This window comes from Ipomoea nil, unplaced genomic scaffold (assembly GCF_001879475.1).
Source record: "Ipomoea nil cultivar Tokyo-kokei standard unplaced genomic scaffold, Asagao_1.1 scaffold2975, whole genome shotgun sequence".
Taxonomy (NCBI): domain Eukaryota; kingdom Viridiplantae; phylum Streptophyta; class Magnoliopsida; order Solanales; family Convolvulaceae; genus Ipomoea; species Ipomoea nil.
The window spans coordinates 2,887,220-2,903,998 of record NW_017619403.1 but is presented as its reverse complement, the minus strand read 5'-3'; the positions used below and the strand labels follow the sequence as shown (position 1 = coordinate 2,903,998).

Below are 16,779 nucleotides of genomic sequence, written 5' to 3'. Positions count from 1 at the left end.
ATTTAATAAGTTAACTGATTAAAATTAAAATGTTTAGTAAAATTAGATATTGAATAAGTTGATAAGGGTAAAAATTCATTAAAAATAAATAAATTTTATCTTAAATAAGAATAAAATTTTACGCCAACTATTATGTAGTGTGACATCCTGATTATCCATTCAAATGAATGGTTATAGGTGGGCTTAAATTCTTGGATTTAGTTCTTTAGGCGAAAAATATTTGAAAAAGTAGAACAGATATTAATATCGTGTAAAAAATGTGTGTGTGTGTTTTTCTTTTTTTAGACAAAAATTCCTAAATAAAACATTATAGTTTAATAAAAATTGGCGGTTTTTATTGGTAGAGAGTAAGGAAGAATATTCAGTATTCAGCATCACTAGAGGCGAGTGGTGTTCGTTAGATTCTGCACTCCGTCCACTCGCTTAAGCCATTGGCCATGGCGTTTTCTTTCCTCTCTCCTTCCACATCTCCTCATGCCTTCTTCGCCTCATCTTCTTCGTCTTCAACCTACTCCACTGCAAATAACATTAAGCTGTTCGCAAAGAGAAGAGCACTAACGTTCGTCGCAAAAGCTTCCGGCAATGATGACGACGAGCCGGCGTTCAACCCTTTCGGCTTCGTCACCGACAATCCGTCAAGCCGGAACGCCATTCAGCTTCCGGAGTCCCCTGCCGAGGACGGAAACGTCGGCCAAATGCTCTACGTAATGCTAAATCATTCCTTTTTACCTTTCCAGAACTGACAGTAGTATTTATTGTGGCTAGAGCAGAGATATTTAAGTAATTGAAGTACTTCGTTTTACTGAACCCTTGTGATATTTGAGTAGAGAATAGAAGATAAGGGAAGAGAGTATGGATCGTATGTGAAATCCGGCGGATTCAGGTGGTTTGTCAGAGAAACCGGTAAGTAATTTCCTTTTATCGCCTTAATTATGTATTCTCTGCTTACCTAATAACCTATCTTATGGGTTTAGCCGTTAGGTTGATTAAACTTACTAATTTGTGGCTTAATTTTCATTAGGTGCTCCAAATAGCCGTATGTCATAATAATCATTCATACAATCAAGAAATTAAAGAGTTTTGGCAATTGCAGGATCGCCTGGAAGCAGGCGCGGAACAATAGTCTTCCTCCACGGCGCTCCAACTCAATCGTACAGCTATCGAGTGGTTATGTCTCAGGTTTCAATGATTGTTTAACTGTTAGTTCTTCTAGACTTTCAGCTTAAGTGAAATTTGGGAAAGGTGGCACCTTGGCTGTGCTCCTGTAGGACCTATACTGTCTTTTACCTTGAGGCTCTGTTAACTCATTCATCTGTTCTCCATTAATCTTATATTTTAATTTGTAATTACATTATCCAGAATAACCGCTATCATTTTCTTTGAATAGATGGCAGATTATGGGTTCCACTGCTTTGCCCCTGACTGGATTGGGTTTGGGTTTAGTGACAAGCCACAGTCAGGATATGGTTTTGACTACACTGGTTTGTTACATCCCACTATGAGCCTCATCATAAATCTGAAAGTGTATTTTGGCAATTTGGCTTTAAAGCAGATTTCTTAAATTATTGCCAAATTATGTTATTGCAGAGAAAGAATTCCATGAACAATTTGATAAGTTACTTGACGTCCTTGGCATTGAATCTCCTTTTTTCCTTGTAGTCCAGGTATGATGTATGAACCATCTGGGGTTTGCAGTTAATTTCTATGCATTGCCCTGATAAAGAACTATCCTTCTGAGACACACCTTAAGAAATGGAAGTTTGACATTTACTCAATACTTATGCTCATAATTTTTGTAAGAGATGTATTGCCTTGAACTATATTTGTGATAATTTTCTTGTAGGGGTTCCTTGTAGGCTCATATGGATTAACTTGGGCCCTAAAAAACCCAAGCAAAATATCAAAGCTTGCGATTCTGAACAGTCCGTTAACACCTTCATCTCCCGTTCCTGGACTCTTTCAACAGCTCAGGTTTCATTTTTGAAATTGATGCTCTTCTTGTATTGACCATCCATGAAGTTCACTCAAGAAATTTAGTGGGTGATCTTCTGGTTTCCTTGATTTTAAATTTGTCTTCTTTCCATTGAGTATCATGCTACTGGGAAATAGTTTTCCTTATGCACTCTGCATTTTGAAAACTCCAAAGAGACAAAAGCATCCTTTTTTAATCTTTACACATGACTTAGCAACTTTTACTCAATTTCTTAATTAATCCAAATAACCACTCAAAAACTAGTATATCTACAAGATCCATAATCAAACACTGTGCATCTGGATGGTATTATAGGCTACAAGATATCATTTGACAATTTGTAAGCCCCCTACCCATTTTCACTTGTGGGAGGGAAAAACTGAAAGAATGTTAAATTTGGTGCTTCCCCAATATTTCCCATAAGCATTTTTAAACATGGTCCACCAATTTTTTAATATTGGAGAGCTGGTTCATTTGGGTTCCTTATTTGATGAATATTCTCCATAACCTTTGGTTTGCCTATAAATACGTGTGTATGTGACCAAAGAAACAAAAAAGTGATTTACAAGTGCCAAGTTAATTATGCTAACATATCCCCTATTGTCTGTTGGTGTCCAAGATGAGTTTGGACTTTGGACAACCCATGTGTGGATCACTGTTTCCCAATTTATGAGTATTTTGATAATTGCAAATTTATTTTGCTAAGCAAATATAGTCAGCATGGGATAACTGTTTATTTTGTACTGAAACTGCTTTGCTCATAATTTGCTAACATTTTTACTCTGTTCCTTCTTCGTCAATTAGAATTCCATTCCTTGGCGAATTTACTTGCCAGAATGCAGTAATGGCTGAGCGCTTCATCGAAGCAGGTAGCGCGTATGTATCAACAGATGCATCTTTAAATACAAAAATTTTCTTGGTTGGGACTGTATACTCTTGTCATTTTGTCAACCTGATAATAATCTTGTATTGTGTATAATTCATGGGAGAAAGAAGTTGTGCGGAAAAAAGCAATGCTTAAAATGTGATCTTTAACTTAATCTAGAAAAGCTATTAATCTTGTGAAAGAGGACATTCTCAATTAGACAATTACCATGAGAATATATTGATATAAGTTTTGTTGTGTCTTAATATCACTGGTTTTGATTATCCTGTTTCATTTCAGTATTTCAATATATATGTATGTATGTATGTTCAAAGGACACTAAACAAATTAATTTGATGGCAGTTATGTCCTAAAACTGGAGAAGGCTGATGTATACAGGTTACCATATTTGTCAAGCAGTGGTCCGGGTTTTGGTACCTCCCATTCTTATTATCACTTTTCCATAAGCTTAACATGTTATAATTATGCATTTGCATGAGTCCACACATCCCAATATAGCTTGTAATTAGATGTTTAGTTAGCACTACTATTTGGCTTGGCATGTTTAATCAATTGCCTCATTGGTCATTTAGCAGTGATTACTAAAGCTGCACATGCTGCGAGTACTTAAGCTCATGATCAAAAAACAGTACTTAATAGGCTACAACATCCCTATTTCTGTCATTTGAATCACATCCTAACTTGAATCAGCATGCAAGACAGCTTTAGAGGTCTTGGAATTTTATTTCTGCAAATTGATAATGCCTAAATGCCATAATCTCCTTCACCCCTTCATAGGGAAAATGCCACTTACATTGAGAGCCTCCACAAAGATGCATGCAAAAATTTAAACCATAAAAGATGTGTTTAGTATTTGAGAGACATTCAAATTAATTACGTATCAATTATACAAGGCTAGATTTCATGATAGGGGTCTTGTGGCCTATACTTCTAAGCATCACATTCAAAATATTGAGAGGATTTAAATTTAGGATTTATGCCAAGAAAGTTGTCTGAACATTGTGGATATTCTATGAAAATTGTTTGTCCAGTTTATTTGGTATTAAGTAGAATTTGAACAATGCATTCTGATACAAATCAGGCAGGAAAGGAAAGTTATCAAATCATTCTAGTGATAGAATTCAAGGAAGCATAGAATAAGGGATTGACTGATTTTATGGAGAGTATAATTAGGGATTGAATAATTATGTAATCAGTAATTGATGCTCCTACCTTATTTTACATATGGTAATAGATTATAAATAGGGACCATCTCTTAGAAGAGGGGGCATCCAGTAGAATTGGAACAATTAGCTCTAAGTAGCTGTGGGCAAGAATTTATTCTTGTTGGAGGGATATTCTTTGAATTCCCTTGTTTTTTCTTTCCTTTGGTTTTACTTTCGATATCATAATCTCCTAGATTTCTTGATCCTGTCTCTTTACTCTTATCACATTCATGCCTATACAATTTTTTGTTTTTAGTTAATGAAGAAAATTTGGTTTTCTTTTTTCTTTTTAAAATAAAAACATTCAATATATTCATCTATTCAAGCTATGCACATGTATATTCATAAATATGGTTGAGGCATTCTTTTTGGACTGATAATAACACTGTGAGTTTCAGCTCTGCTTGATTCGGCAAAGAGAGCTAATTTCAAGGACATCCAGAGCCAGATATCATCTGGCTTTGCCTCTGGAAGGTATTAATGATATTCTCATTATTATAAATAATATAGGAAACCTTCTTTCAATTGAAATGAATATATTTATATTACGATGTTCAAGTTATACTAAATAATGACCATAGTTATCATGGCGTCGCCTAGGCGACGCCTTGGCGTCCTGTCGGTGGAGACAGGACGCCTGGAGGCTTCGCCTCGCCTGAAAATGGTGAGGCGAGCTCCGGCGTCGCCTTTGCATCCTAGACGACGCCAAGGACGCCGATTTGGCGTCCAAACCCATAAACCCTACCCATTTTTAACTTTATCTTTTAAAAAAAAATGGTATGAGAAGAAGAAAGCCAACCCAGTGACCCACAGCCACGGATGACGCCGTCCCACCGCTGTGGGTCGTCATCGGTGCTTCTTTCTTCTCCCACCACTGTCGTCGACTGCCATTCTTGATTTTTTTTCTTCCTTTTCCTTCTTTCTTTCTTCTTGGCTTCTTTGTTCAGACTTATTTACTTTATATTTACTTTATTACTCCTAGAAAGTTGTAGCCTTGAGAAAATGAATAGTTTTCTGCTTCTGTTTTGTAATGAAAGCTACTGCAGCTACAACTTCCTAGAATATAATAAATAAGGCTGCCTATTTCCACTGCCTATTTCCACATATATTATATATAATTCTTCCCAATATATATTCTCATATTATTATTATTATTATTATTATATTCCGTATTTATATAATATATATAATATATCAAATATGCTGGCAGTAATTGTTGTATAATATGAGAATATATATATATATTACTCTTCGCCTAGGCGTCGCCTAAGCGGGCGCCTAGTCGCGTAGGCGACAAGGCGGTCGGGGAGCGCCGCGACTTAAAAGGGCGCCGTGATAACTATGATAATGACTATACTGATATGTTCACTAATTATTCTTGAAATATATGATGCCCATTAATATAGAACACCCAAAAACCCTTGACAAAAACCTGCAAATAATTGGCAATAAACAATACATCCTTCCAATATCAGTCCTTTTGTATGAGGTGGGACACATAAAAAAAAGTATGTCTCTTAAGTAGCTAGGCTAGAATTTATTGGCAAATCAGAGCTCAGAGCTATGTAAATGCTACTAATCCGTTTAGAAAATCTGTCGTGTTTCAGTTGGGATAAGCCAATTCTAGTGGCATGGGGAATATCAGATAAGTATCTTCCACAATCAGTGGCTGAAGAGTTTCAAAAGGGAAACCCTGACTCAGTTAAGCTTAAACTGATTGAAGGTGCAGGCCACATGCCGCAAGAAGACTGGTAATTCACTTCAGTTTCTTTTTTTGTATGTATTGACTCTGTTATGTTCGTAAACTATAACAGCAAGTTATGTATATGCAGGCCCGAAAAAGTAGTTGATGCCTTGAGAGTCTTTTTATGATCTTGGCATATGGTTTCCCAGCATGAATTCTCATACCAATTTCAAGTGTTTGTTCCATGTGAAGAATTATATATGCATTATTGGTAAGTTAAACATCACTGTTTGATAAAATACATACTCAGCTTGTACATCCTTACCAGAAAAAATCTCAGTTTCATGTGAGTATTGTAAAATATTGCCAACTACTGCAGAAATGTTAGTTTCTAGTTTCAACAGAATGCAGAAAGTTTTGGCCTTTATGTGCCTAAACATGCTGAGATATGCAAGTTATTTTAATACTCTTCTGGGGAAATTTATTTAAATTAAAATTATCCAAAAAGTCATATGGAACCATCTTATTTCTGCAACACAATTCAGTTTGCTCAATTGATTTGTTCATTTGTTGCATGAACAACTCCTGCATGGAACAATCCACAGAATTGATGCAGGTAACTATTTACTGAAGGATTTAACTGGCAATCGTAAATAACAAAGTGAACAGTTATTATTATTATTATTCATATGGAACACAAATACCAGTATTTTCAGGAACAGAGTTAATTTCACCTTTGATCCATCAAATATCGTTACAAGTTCAGACCGAATTTTTGACTCTCAATTTTGACACATTTATACTTTTGAAATGTTCCACATTCGATTAAAAATATCCAAACCGCCATAAAGTTTGGTTAAATGTCTGCAAAGCGAGGACATTTTTCGCTGAATGTGAAACAATACTCAATGTGTCAAAATCGAAAGTTAAAAACTAGTTCTGTTATTGCTACTATATATATAGTCAAAGACCAACGGTTATCTTGAGGTAATGGGAGAACATTGTAACTGATATAAACAAGAATGTATAGGTACTGAAAGGAAAGAAGAGAATTCAGTTACAAAGATAGATCAGCCAAGTCGAAAGTTCTTGAAACAGCTTTGCACCAAGAATCCACCTTCTTCTTCCTCACTTCTTCCTCGATCACTGGTTTGAAAATGGTGTCCTTCTTCATTTTCTCACCGCTGGAAAATATTTCGTCTTCTGTCCATATCCCAACAGCTAATCCAGCAGCATATGCTGCCCCGAGGGCTGTTGTCTCTATGTCCGCTGGCCTCACCACTGGACTACCCAACAAATCCGCCTGCAAAATCATTAAAAAAAATTATGAAACACCAAAACAACAGAGTTTGTTTTCGGCAACATGTGAAAAAAAAAGTTTAGAACAAGTGAATGTCAAAGGTTGAATACCTGAATCTGCATCAGAAGATTGTTAACAGTAGCACCACCATCAACTCTAAGAACGAATTCCCCTCGATCATTTTTAACCTCACCTTTATCCCCAGCGTCCTTGTGCATTGAATCCAGCACATCTCGAACTTGAAAACACATGCTCTCAAGAACCGCTCGAGCAATGTGACACTTGTTAGTAAACCTCGTGATTCCAATACAAACTCCCCGAGCATCATCCCGCCACCACGGAGCAAACAACCCATTAAAAGCTGGCACAAAATAAACTCCCCCGGTTGATTCCACCTTCGACGCCAGCTGCTCAATCTCACTTGCGCTGCTGATTAAGTTGAGACTATCCCTGAGCCACTGAACAGCAGCACCAGCAATGGCAATCGAGCCCTCCAAAGCGTAATTGGCCGGAGCTTTTGGCCCCAGCTTATAAGCTAAAGTGCTCAAAAGCCCGTGAGTCGACTTAATTGTCTTCTCACCTGTGTTAAGAAGTATGAACGCCCCAGTTCCATACGTGCTTTTCGCTTCACCTTTTCGGCAAGCTTGCCCAACCATTGCTGCATGCTGATCTCCAAGACATCCCGATATTGGAATACCCGTAATCGGCCATCCCTGAGCAATGTTTCCTATAATCTCAGAGTTACTCACAATTTTTGGTAAAATCTCCGCAGGAATTCCCAATAACTCCAGCGTTGGCTTATCCCAATCCAGAGTTTTAAGATTCATCAACATAGTCCTCGACGCATTAGACACATCAGTGACGTGTAAACCTTTCCCCACCCCTCCCGTCATGTTCCATATCAGCCAGGTGTCAATAGTTCCAAACAGCGCATCCCCGTTCTTCACTGCTTCCTTAACAGCCTCCACATTCTCCAACAACCACAACAGCTTCATTGCACTAAAGTAAGTGCTTATCGGCAAACCACATGTCTCAACAAAATGAGTTCTCCCGCCTGGTAATTCTTTCTCCAACTTTCTGAGCAGTTAACAAGTTTTACTCAATCACAAGTTCAGAAGAATGACAAGCAAGAATGTAATGTCACCCAGTTCAGAATTATACTAAAGCAATGCTACATGGTACATAATGGCCCTATATGATAAAATAGTTAGCCTATCAGCCAATTTTGGCTTATTTGACCACCATTAGCTTTTTGACTTGGTATATGAGTGTTTTGATTAATTAGCTTTTTGTAACAACTTATTGCTCCAAAATGCTAAAATTCAAAAAGCTACCCAAAGTAGCTTTTTCAATCAGCTTTTTGAGAAGTCATTTTGTATGTAATCAGCTAATAGCTAACAACTAATTTACCAAACACTTTTCTACAATCAACTAATACTATCAACTAATTAAACCTACTAACCCAATCAACTAACAGCTATCAAATAACAATCATTTACCAAACACTCCCAATATGTTTGAAACTATAAATATGTGTGAACACAGACATAAAACCAGATAAGATTTAGTCCCTTAACAATCAAAAACTCCCAAAAACTAACTTGATACTTATAAACATCACTTGGGGATCTATCAGAATTAGAACCAAAACTCCCTTCATGGGTTTATTTGGGGAAAGAATTGGGTTTTGAATTCAGAAATTGCAACAATATATATGAAACAGGAAAAAAGAAGACCTGCAGATGGAGGTAGTGCGAGCGTCCATCCAAACAATAGCGTTGTAGAGAGGAAGCCCTGAGGATTTGCTCCAAACCACAGTGGTCTCTCTCTGGTTGGTGATACCAATGGCTTTGAGTAAGCGGCCGACGTTGTGGCCATCGGCGGTGGCCTTGTCGACTGCCTTGGAAACACAGACCTTCACACTCTCCAGAATCTCCACCGGATCATGCTCCACCCATCTATTATACCCAGATAATAATCATTACAAAAAAAGAAGAAAAATTGAATCTTGAAATGGGAAATTGAAGAAAACCCACCCGGCCTGGGGGTAGAACTGGGTGAACTCGATCTGGTGCGATACAACAGGTCGGGCGGAACGGTCGTAGATGATGAAGCGGGTGCTGGTTGTGCCTTGATCAATGGAGCCGACGAACACTTGTTCTTCCTTAGACATTTTTCTTTCTCCTTCTTCTCTGGTGTGGATACAATTCGCGCTCTGGCGATGAGTCTAAGGTTGCAACGAGGGAGTGTCGTGTTGACTTATATGCTTTGAAAATTGAAATCCCAATTCTTGGAATCTTTAGAAAATGCAGTTGGGTAGTTAATCCAATCACGGACATTTGGGCATACACTTCTAAATACTTAAAATTGTAATACATACATTATACTAAAATGGGGAAAAGTCTCCAACTTTACCTCATAAATCAATTACACCTTCAAACTTTTTAAAGTTACAATTAGGTACATAAACGTGTTAATTTAGTTCATCAAGACTTACTTATTAGTGACTTGTAATATCAGGTCTCTAAAATTTCAGCGATTGTCCGGCAATAAAAATTGACGACAGAGACTAAGGCGTCGTCGGAGAAGGCGTAGCCATCTCTGACGATTGGAGATGGCGACCAAACTGATCGCCATCTCCTAAGGACGGAAAAAGCGACCAATATTGTTGCCTTCAAAAAGATGGAACATCTTAAAGCAACAACGAAGACTAGACTTATATATAAATTAACTGAGACCATGTCATACCGGTATTCTCCGCCTATAAAAGTTTATGCATAGCAATTGGTGGATATGCCAAAACCCCAATGCCCCTATTATTAATGAGAGAAAACAACACAAGCTAATCATTCACTTTTTTTTTTTTTTTTTTTTTTTTTTTGTCATTTGAATGACTAAAATAGTCACTTATAAAAGATATTACACTTTTTGTTCTTAATATATTTCTAAAGGATGAAGGCAATCAATTTTATGACTAATTAAAGATTGTATTCATATACTACGATGTAATAAAGTTATTAGTAACACTAGTTTTTTTACGCGCTTTGCGCGAATAGGATAATGCCCAATGATTATTTTTAAATAAGTATTTCAAAGTATATCAACGCAATATTATATCGGAGATGTTCATGCATATGTAAATAAATATTGAATTTGTTTATTTAAATCGGTAATTCAAAATATATAAATGCAAGATAATATTTATTGAATTTTCTAATCTATATTTGGTAGTGGTAGTTTTCCCCTACATGTTTCATGCATTGTGAGATGTGTGTCGTAGGTTATCATGTGAAAGTATTGAACAAAATATTAATATTTATTATATTTGTATAAAATACTTGGTAAATAAATATATATAATGTATTTTGTATTATAATTTTGATATTTAATTACAAGATAATGTAAAAAGAAGACAATGGACAATGCAGTGAATATAATAAATTTGAAGGTAATGAATCTTTGAATTGTAGAAAATAAAGATAATATAACTAATGAAATTATATCTATTTTTAAAATTTTTTATAATGAATAATTTTTTTTTAAAATAAAGGCATTATAGACATCTAATTCTAAATTAATTAAATGCATATGTATTATTTTTTGTTGTATCTACTACTTTATTTAGTTTAAGAGCAATAAAGTGGGCAAATTATGCTATGGAACCGTGTCCACCTTGCAAGGTGGACATGCATATCAGAGATGTTCATGCATATGTAAATAAATATTGATTTTTTTTTATTTAAATCGGTAATTCAAAATATATAAATACAAGATAATATTTAATTTATTGAATTTTTTAATTGATATTTGGTAGTGGTAGTTTTTCCCTACATGTTTCATGCATTGTGAGATGTGTGTCGTAGGTTATCATGTGAAAGTATTGAACAAAATATTAATATTTATTATATTTGTATAAAATACTTGGTAAATAAATATATATAATGTATTTTGTATTATAACTTTGATATTTAATAATTACAAGATAATGTAGAAAGAAGACAATGGACAATGCAGTGAATATAATAAATTGATAAATTTGAAGGTAATGAATATTTGAATTGTAGAAAATAAAGATAATATAACTAATGAAATTATATCTATTTTTAAAATTTTTTATAATGAATAATTTTTTTTTTTTAAATAAAGGCATTATAGACATCTAATTCTAAATTAATTAAATGCATATGTATTATTTTTTGTTGTAGCTACTACTTTATTTAGTTTAATAAGAGTAATAAAGTGGCGTATATACTTTTCATCAACAATAATGCAATCATTGGTTTTTTTAAAAAAATAAATACATACAAAAATATTAATGCAAAAGTATAATTGAAATATTAAGTTTTTTTTCTGATCTAAATAATCAAAAGAATATTAAGTTTTTTTTCTGATCAAATGATTTTTAAAGTTCTTGATTTATAATCTTTGATGCTTAACTTTGAATGTTATGTATTTAGTCAGAGTAATTATTTGAACAAAGTTTATGTTAAATTTTATATTATATATATTTTAAATATATTTTAACATATTCGTAGTATATGTTTAACAATTATGCCAACTCTAATTGGGATGTGGTTCGAAACTAAGACTTTTCTTATAGAAATTAATGTGTAAGTTAAAATAATAAATACTTAACGGAATATTCCGTTACTAAAGTTTATGCTAACGGAATTTAGGTTATTTAAGGGAAGAAAATAATATAATAGAGGGTAAATAAGGAAAATCAATATAAAATACTAAAATAAAAATAATATAAACCATTCATTTTAAGAAACAATAGTATAATATGAACCATTTATTTTAAGAAACAATAGGACCGACATATTTTTTTTCCAGTTAAGGGCCTAACATTATTGGCTCTTATTAGAATTGTAGATTTAGAAAAGAAAAAAAAATTAATTTATAACTTTTAGTAATTAATAAATTGAACTTACATGTGTTATATAACTTAAATATCAAATATTGTCATATAAAGAAATAAATATTAAAAAATAAACTTTAAAAAGATAAGGATGTAATATTACTTATCATTAAAAGTTAATTTTGTAAAGAATATCTACCAATTAAACAATTATCGTTAATACTTAATGCAATCCCATATACTTGCCTGAGTTGTCACCTTGATTTTAGGGGACGAAAAATAAATTTATCCGAAATGGGAACATGGAACAACCGAACAAGTAGGATGAGTTGGACTTTTCACAAGAAAACTGGATTTTTATTTTTTTATTCTTTTTTTGGTGATAACTTATGAAGTAGTCTTCGATCTCATCCAAACTATACTCTGAAAAGGATGGGCGTTGCTCCCTATGTTCATTAGTCCGCCGAATATCTGGTTGCCTGCCAACTGCCAAGTGCCAAACCATGTTAATAATGCTCAGGCTCGCATGGATAGCTCAACTGGTCATAGAGGTGAAACTTTAGAAGAATTATCAGGGATCGAGTCTCACCAGCGGCAGTGTGGGAGTAACCTCTTAAAGTGAGCACCGGTCTAGCATGATTTACATCCTCTCAAATGCTTTGTCAGGCCGGGTTGGGGATCTTCCTTTTGGAAGAATGTTAATAATGGACAAATTTCTTGTATCCATCAATATTTGATCGTGTGTGCTGAGTCATTGAGTCACCGTAATTTATATCCCTTCAAATATTAGGTAACCCATGCCACTAGAACCCAAAGTGCCCAAGTTACATTTTTCTTTCTCTAGTTTTAGTGCCCTTTTCCCCTTTGTCTTCTTGACCAAATTAAAGCAAGCCACCATTGATGGCTTTCCAGAAGTTCAATAATCTTGAACATGAAACCTCATGGGTGTTCACATAAAAATCTTGTGTTCTATTTATCGTCTCGTCAATTTTATCGCTATTCAGTACATTACTTGTGATGCACAAATTTAGCCTGAGCACGAGTGCTTAATTAATGCACCCTTGAGTCTTAAACTCATCATATCTATTTAATCTAAAAAGTTGAAAATGATGATTGAGTTTAATCTAGGAGAAGGTAAATATATGCGCACACACATGCATATATAATATTGTACATACAAATGTAAATTATTAGGACATTAAGCAGTATAAAGAGCTAATAAGGATGAATATTATATTAAGTGAGCTTAGCTTATTATTCTAGACATGTGCTATATGAAGCAATGGTCTCATAGCCCTCCCACTTTGGTAATTTTCCCAGTGAATATCTGCATAGTCTTTCACATTCTTGTATACTCTTTGGCTTTCCTCATTATTAAGTAGCCCTTCTTCTGGTCCAATTTCTTTTCCCATTTCAGGTGTGTAAAATACTGCTATAGATATTCTGTCCCTCTTTGAACTACTCAAAACCCTATGCACTGGGCTCTTCAATATCCCATTACTCATTATCTGCAATAAAAAATCCTATGTGGTTTAGGTAAGAAACTAAGTTAAATTATGCGATGGTGCAATATTCATTTTTAGTATACTGAATGGTCGTTTTTAATGGATTGAAAGTTTTTAATGGTATAATGATTGCGAAACCAAAATTAAAGCCCAAGTTTTCACTGTGGGAAATTATGAAATTTCCGACCATCAGAAAGTGATCTTAAATCAAGTTGAAAGCAAAAAGTGGTCGGAAATAGCAACAAAGATTTTTTCGAATACCAAAAGTGGTCGGAATAAAGCTTTCGAGACTTGATTTAAGATCACTTTCAGGTGGTCGGAAATTCCATAATTTCCAGTAGTGTTTATTAGTTGTTTTTACTTACCTCCATTTGATCAGCCATGAGAATGAGGAGGGCATGGGGGTTTTTAGGAACAGTGAACCATTTGTGATCCTTGAGAACTTGGAGGCCTATTTCATCTTGAATGATTATGGTGTAGCCTGACCCATCTGAATGGGGCTTCAGTCCAAGAACAAGATCTGGCCTTTCACATGGGGAATAATAGTTGAACCTTGCATCCAGTTGTGATCTTTCACCAAACTGTTTCAGGAAGCAATTTTCTTCCAAATTTAGTGATTTTGCCATGGCTTTTGACACCATTTCTGTCACCATTTTCATCTTCTCTATGTACTCTTCCAACACTTCTCTGCATGCATGGAACATATATATAATGTGATGTTTGGTAAATTGTTGTTAGCTGATAACTGTTAGCTGATTGGATTAGTGTGTTAGTTTAATTAGTTGATAGTATTAGCTGATTGTAGAAAAATATTTGGTAAATTAGCTGTTAGCTGATAGCTGATTACATACAGAATGACTTTCTAAAAAAGCTGATCAAAAAAACTATTTTGAGCAACTTTTTAAATTTTAGCATTTTGGAGCAATAAGTTGTTACAAAAACTAATTAATCAAACACATATTAATTGCTGAACCAAGTTAAACAACTAATAATGATTAAATAAATCAAAATTAACTAGGCTAATTATTTTACCAAACAGACTAATAACTAATTTACCTCCAATTCTACAAATAAATAACTTAGAATAAGTAATTAATTACCTGAAAGAGTTGGGATATTTTGGCCATAAATTATAATTTCTTCTATCTTCAGGATAACCATTGAGAAAGAGACGATCGGACCAATCAAGAGACTGCCCATCTTGAGGAACAGGATCACCTCCATAACCTTCAAAATCTCTTACACCTTTGGCATACTTCATCTTCTCTTCCATTGGTTGTTCAAAGAACTCCCTTGAAATTTGCAGTATCTTATCCAGAAAAGAAGTAGAAATCCCATGTCCAATTGCCTAAAAATACAACAAATAATTCTAAATTATATTTTGAGATATATAACTTAACAAACAGAAACTTATTTATCAACTACCTCTCAACAAACAGCTAATATTACCCTTGATTAAGGCCCTATAACATAATTAGCTTATCAGTCAATTTTGATTTATTTGACTATTATTAGTGATTTGATTTGGTTAAATAACTAATATAAGTGTTTGATTAATTAACTTTTTTTATAACAGCTTATTATTTCAAAACGTTAAAATTCAAAAAGCTACTTAAAAAGTTAAAAGTAATTTTTTCGATCAATTTTTTGAGAAATTCATTTTGCATATAATCTATTATTAGCTAACAACTAATTTACTAAACATTTTTCTACAATCCACTAATATTATCAACTAATCCCTATTAACTCAATCAATTAAGTTATTTACCAAACACCGCTTAAAATTGTTAACACAATTAGCTAACAGTTATCTGCTAATCGTCAAATACTCATATAACAGTGGTGTTTTACTCTTGAGTTGCAGAGATCAAACCTGAAAACAACCCCATGAAGAGAGGGCTGATCTGAGTTTGTGTAGTTCTGTGACATAACTACTCTCTTGGTGGTTGTGCAAAAAACAGCTTAAATCAATGGTGGGAATGGTAGATTTAGCCTTGCAGGTGTCATGGTCATCTTCTTCTTCTTCTTCCCCAACTGATCTGCAAATATATGGCCCTGATGGCTCCTCACCATTGATGACCATTTCTTGGACCCTTTTTGAGAGCAACACATCTGCAGCCATCTCTGAAAATCTATCCATGCTACTCTACTCGATCTTCAAATATCTTTTTCTTTCTTAAATCCAGATGTCTTGATGATCTTGTGCATCTATACTCCAGCTTGAGTACAAGCAGTCCAAATCGCTATTCCATTATAAATTTTGGAGTACCTCGTTTGTTCCCTTTTATTTGTCTATTTTTATTGACTTAAATTCATTAGTCTCTTCAGAAGTTACTTTTTGGGATGATTTTTTTTTTCTGTACCAAGTAGAGAATAGAATAGAGTGCGATTGGAGAAGATGAAAAATGAGTGAATAAAAAAAAGGAGATATGCCAAGACCTTGTGGTTTAATGTCACTCGGATTGAACTTTCATATAAGAGGTTATGAGCTCGAGTTTTAGTGAAGACATTATTGATTTTTTGTGCTTCAGTGGATTGAGAGGGTAGTTATAAACATATATTACATTATATTAGAGTCAGTAGCATTAAAAAAAAAAAAAAAAAAAAAAAAAAAGATAATATCTTTTTTTTAAAAGAGAGATAAAAAACATTCTGTAAAAAAAAAAATTAAAATTAAAAGTCACATTTAGGTTGGGTGAGTGACTGTGCACTCTTATCCTTTAAAAGATTTAAAAGAAGTTAGATGTTCAAGCCCCCTCTCATATGAAAATATAAATCTCTCTTGCTTTTTAAAAGAGGTCGGAAGTTCGAGGGGTTAGTTTTAAAAAATAAATCTCTTTTATATCCCTTAAAAGGGGTTGAAAGTTCGAGGGGTTGGTTTTAATTCAGCAAAATAATTTTTCCTGCCAAATCAAGTTTTTGGCAAGGAAAAAAATAGAGAAGAGCGCCGAATGCACGTTAGGCGCACTTCGCGCTCGCTGGGGCGCGTGAGAGTAGTCCCCAGCTGGCGATCATTCTGACTTTTGAACAACTTTTTTTTTAAATGTCAAATTTTGTTTTTTTTCACAGTTTTCTTGTTTCTTAATCACATTTATAAAAACTCTTCAAAAATCACAATAAAAATAAATTAGTAAAGATGTTCTAATTGGTCTTGGAAGAGATAATAAACGAGGAGAGAGAATATAAAGTTAATATAGGAAAATAGTAATATTATAATTTTTATTTAAGAATACAATACGCGTCTTTACAAAAAAAGACACTACTTTTTTTTTCCTTACATAAGTTACATTACACATTTTTATTTGTAACTAAAGAAGCTTAAAAAATACGGAGTACATTACATTACACATTTTTATTTTTTTTCTT

General features: G+C 34.0%; 3 protein-coding genes across 5 annotated transcripts; 1 reads left to right on the top strand and 2 right to left on the bottom strand.

Moving 5' to 3' along the window:
- The first annotated feature begins 321 nt into the window (after positions 1–321).
- On the top strand, positions 322–6,787 carry LOC109163091 (haloalkane dehalogenase 2). 3 transcript variants are annotated; one of them, XM_019311809.1, is made up of 12 exons: positions 369–704; positions 828–903; positions 1,094–1,179; positions 1,388–1,481; positions 1,588–1,664; positions 1,844–1,971; positions 2,777–2,848; positions 3,201–3,271; positions 4,462–4,537; positions 5,671–5,814; positions 5,896–5,965; positions 6,622–6,787. In XM_019311809.1, exons 1-11 carry the CDS (start codon positions 438–440, stop codon positions 5,933–5,935), a joined length of 1,131 nt encoding a protein of 376 aa, XP_019167354.1. In that variant the 5' UTR covers positions 369–437; the 3' UTR covers positions 5,936–5,965; positions 6,622–6,787. The 3 variants fall into 3 exon arrangements, with proteins under 3 accessions (XP_019167352.1, XP_019167354.1, XP_019167353.1); XM_019311808.1 differs by having other exon boundaries at positions 5,896–5,979; XM_019311807.1 differs by lacking the exon at positions 6,622–6,787 and having other exon boundaries at positions 322–704; positions 5,896–6,173.
- On the bottom strand, positions 6,669–9,383 carry LOC109163089 (glycerol kinase). Its single transcript, XM_019311804.1, has 4 exons — positions 9,084–9,383; positions 8,784–9,005; positions 7,158–8,124; positions 6,669–7,050 (listed from the first exon to the last, which is right to left on the bottom strand). Exons 1-4 carry the CDS (start codon positions 9,218–9,220, stop codon positions 6,805–6,807), a joined length of 1,572 nt encoding a protein of 523 aa, XP_019167349.1. The 5' UTR covers positions 9,221–9,383; the 3' UTR covers positions 6,669–6,804.
- A 3,625-nt stretch (positions 9,384–13,008) lies between these two features.
- Positions 13,009–15,741, bottom strand: LOC109163092 (protein SRG1-like). The gene is made up of 4 exons (XM_019311810.1): positions 15,287–15,741; positions 14,514–14,761; positions 13,779–14,100; positions 13,009–13,416 (listed from the first exon to the last, which is right to left on the bottom strand). The coding sequence occupies exons 1-4, from the start codon at positions 15,551–15,553 to the stop codon at positions 13,168–13,170; spliced, it is 1,086 nt and encodes a 361-aa protein (XP_019167355.1). The 5' UTR covers positions 15,554–15,741; the 3' UTR covers positions 13,009–13,167.
- Positions 15,742–16,779: the final 1,038 nt, after the last annotated feature.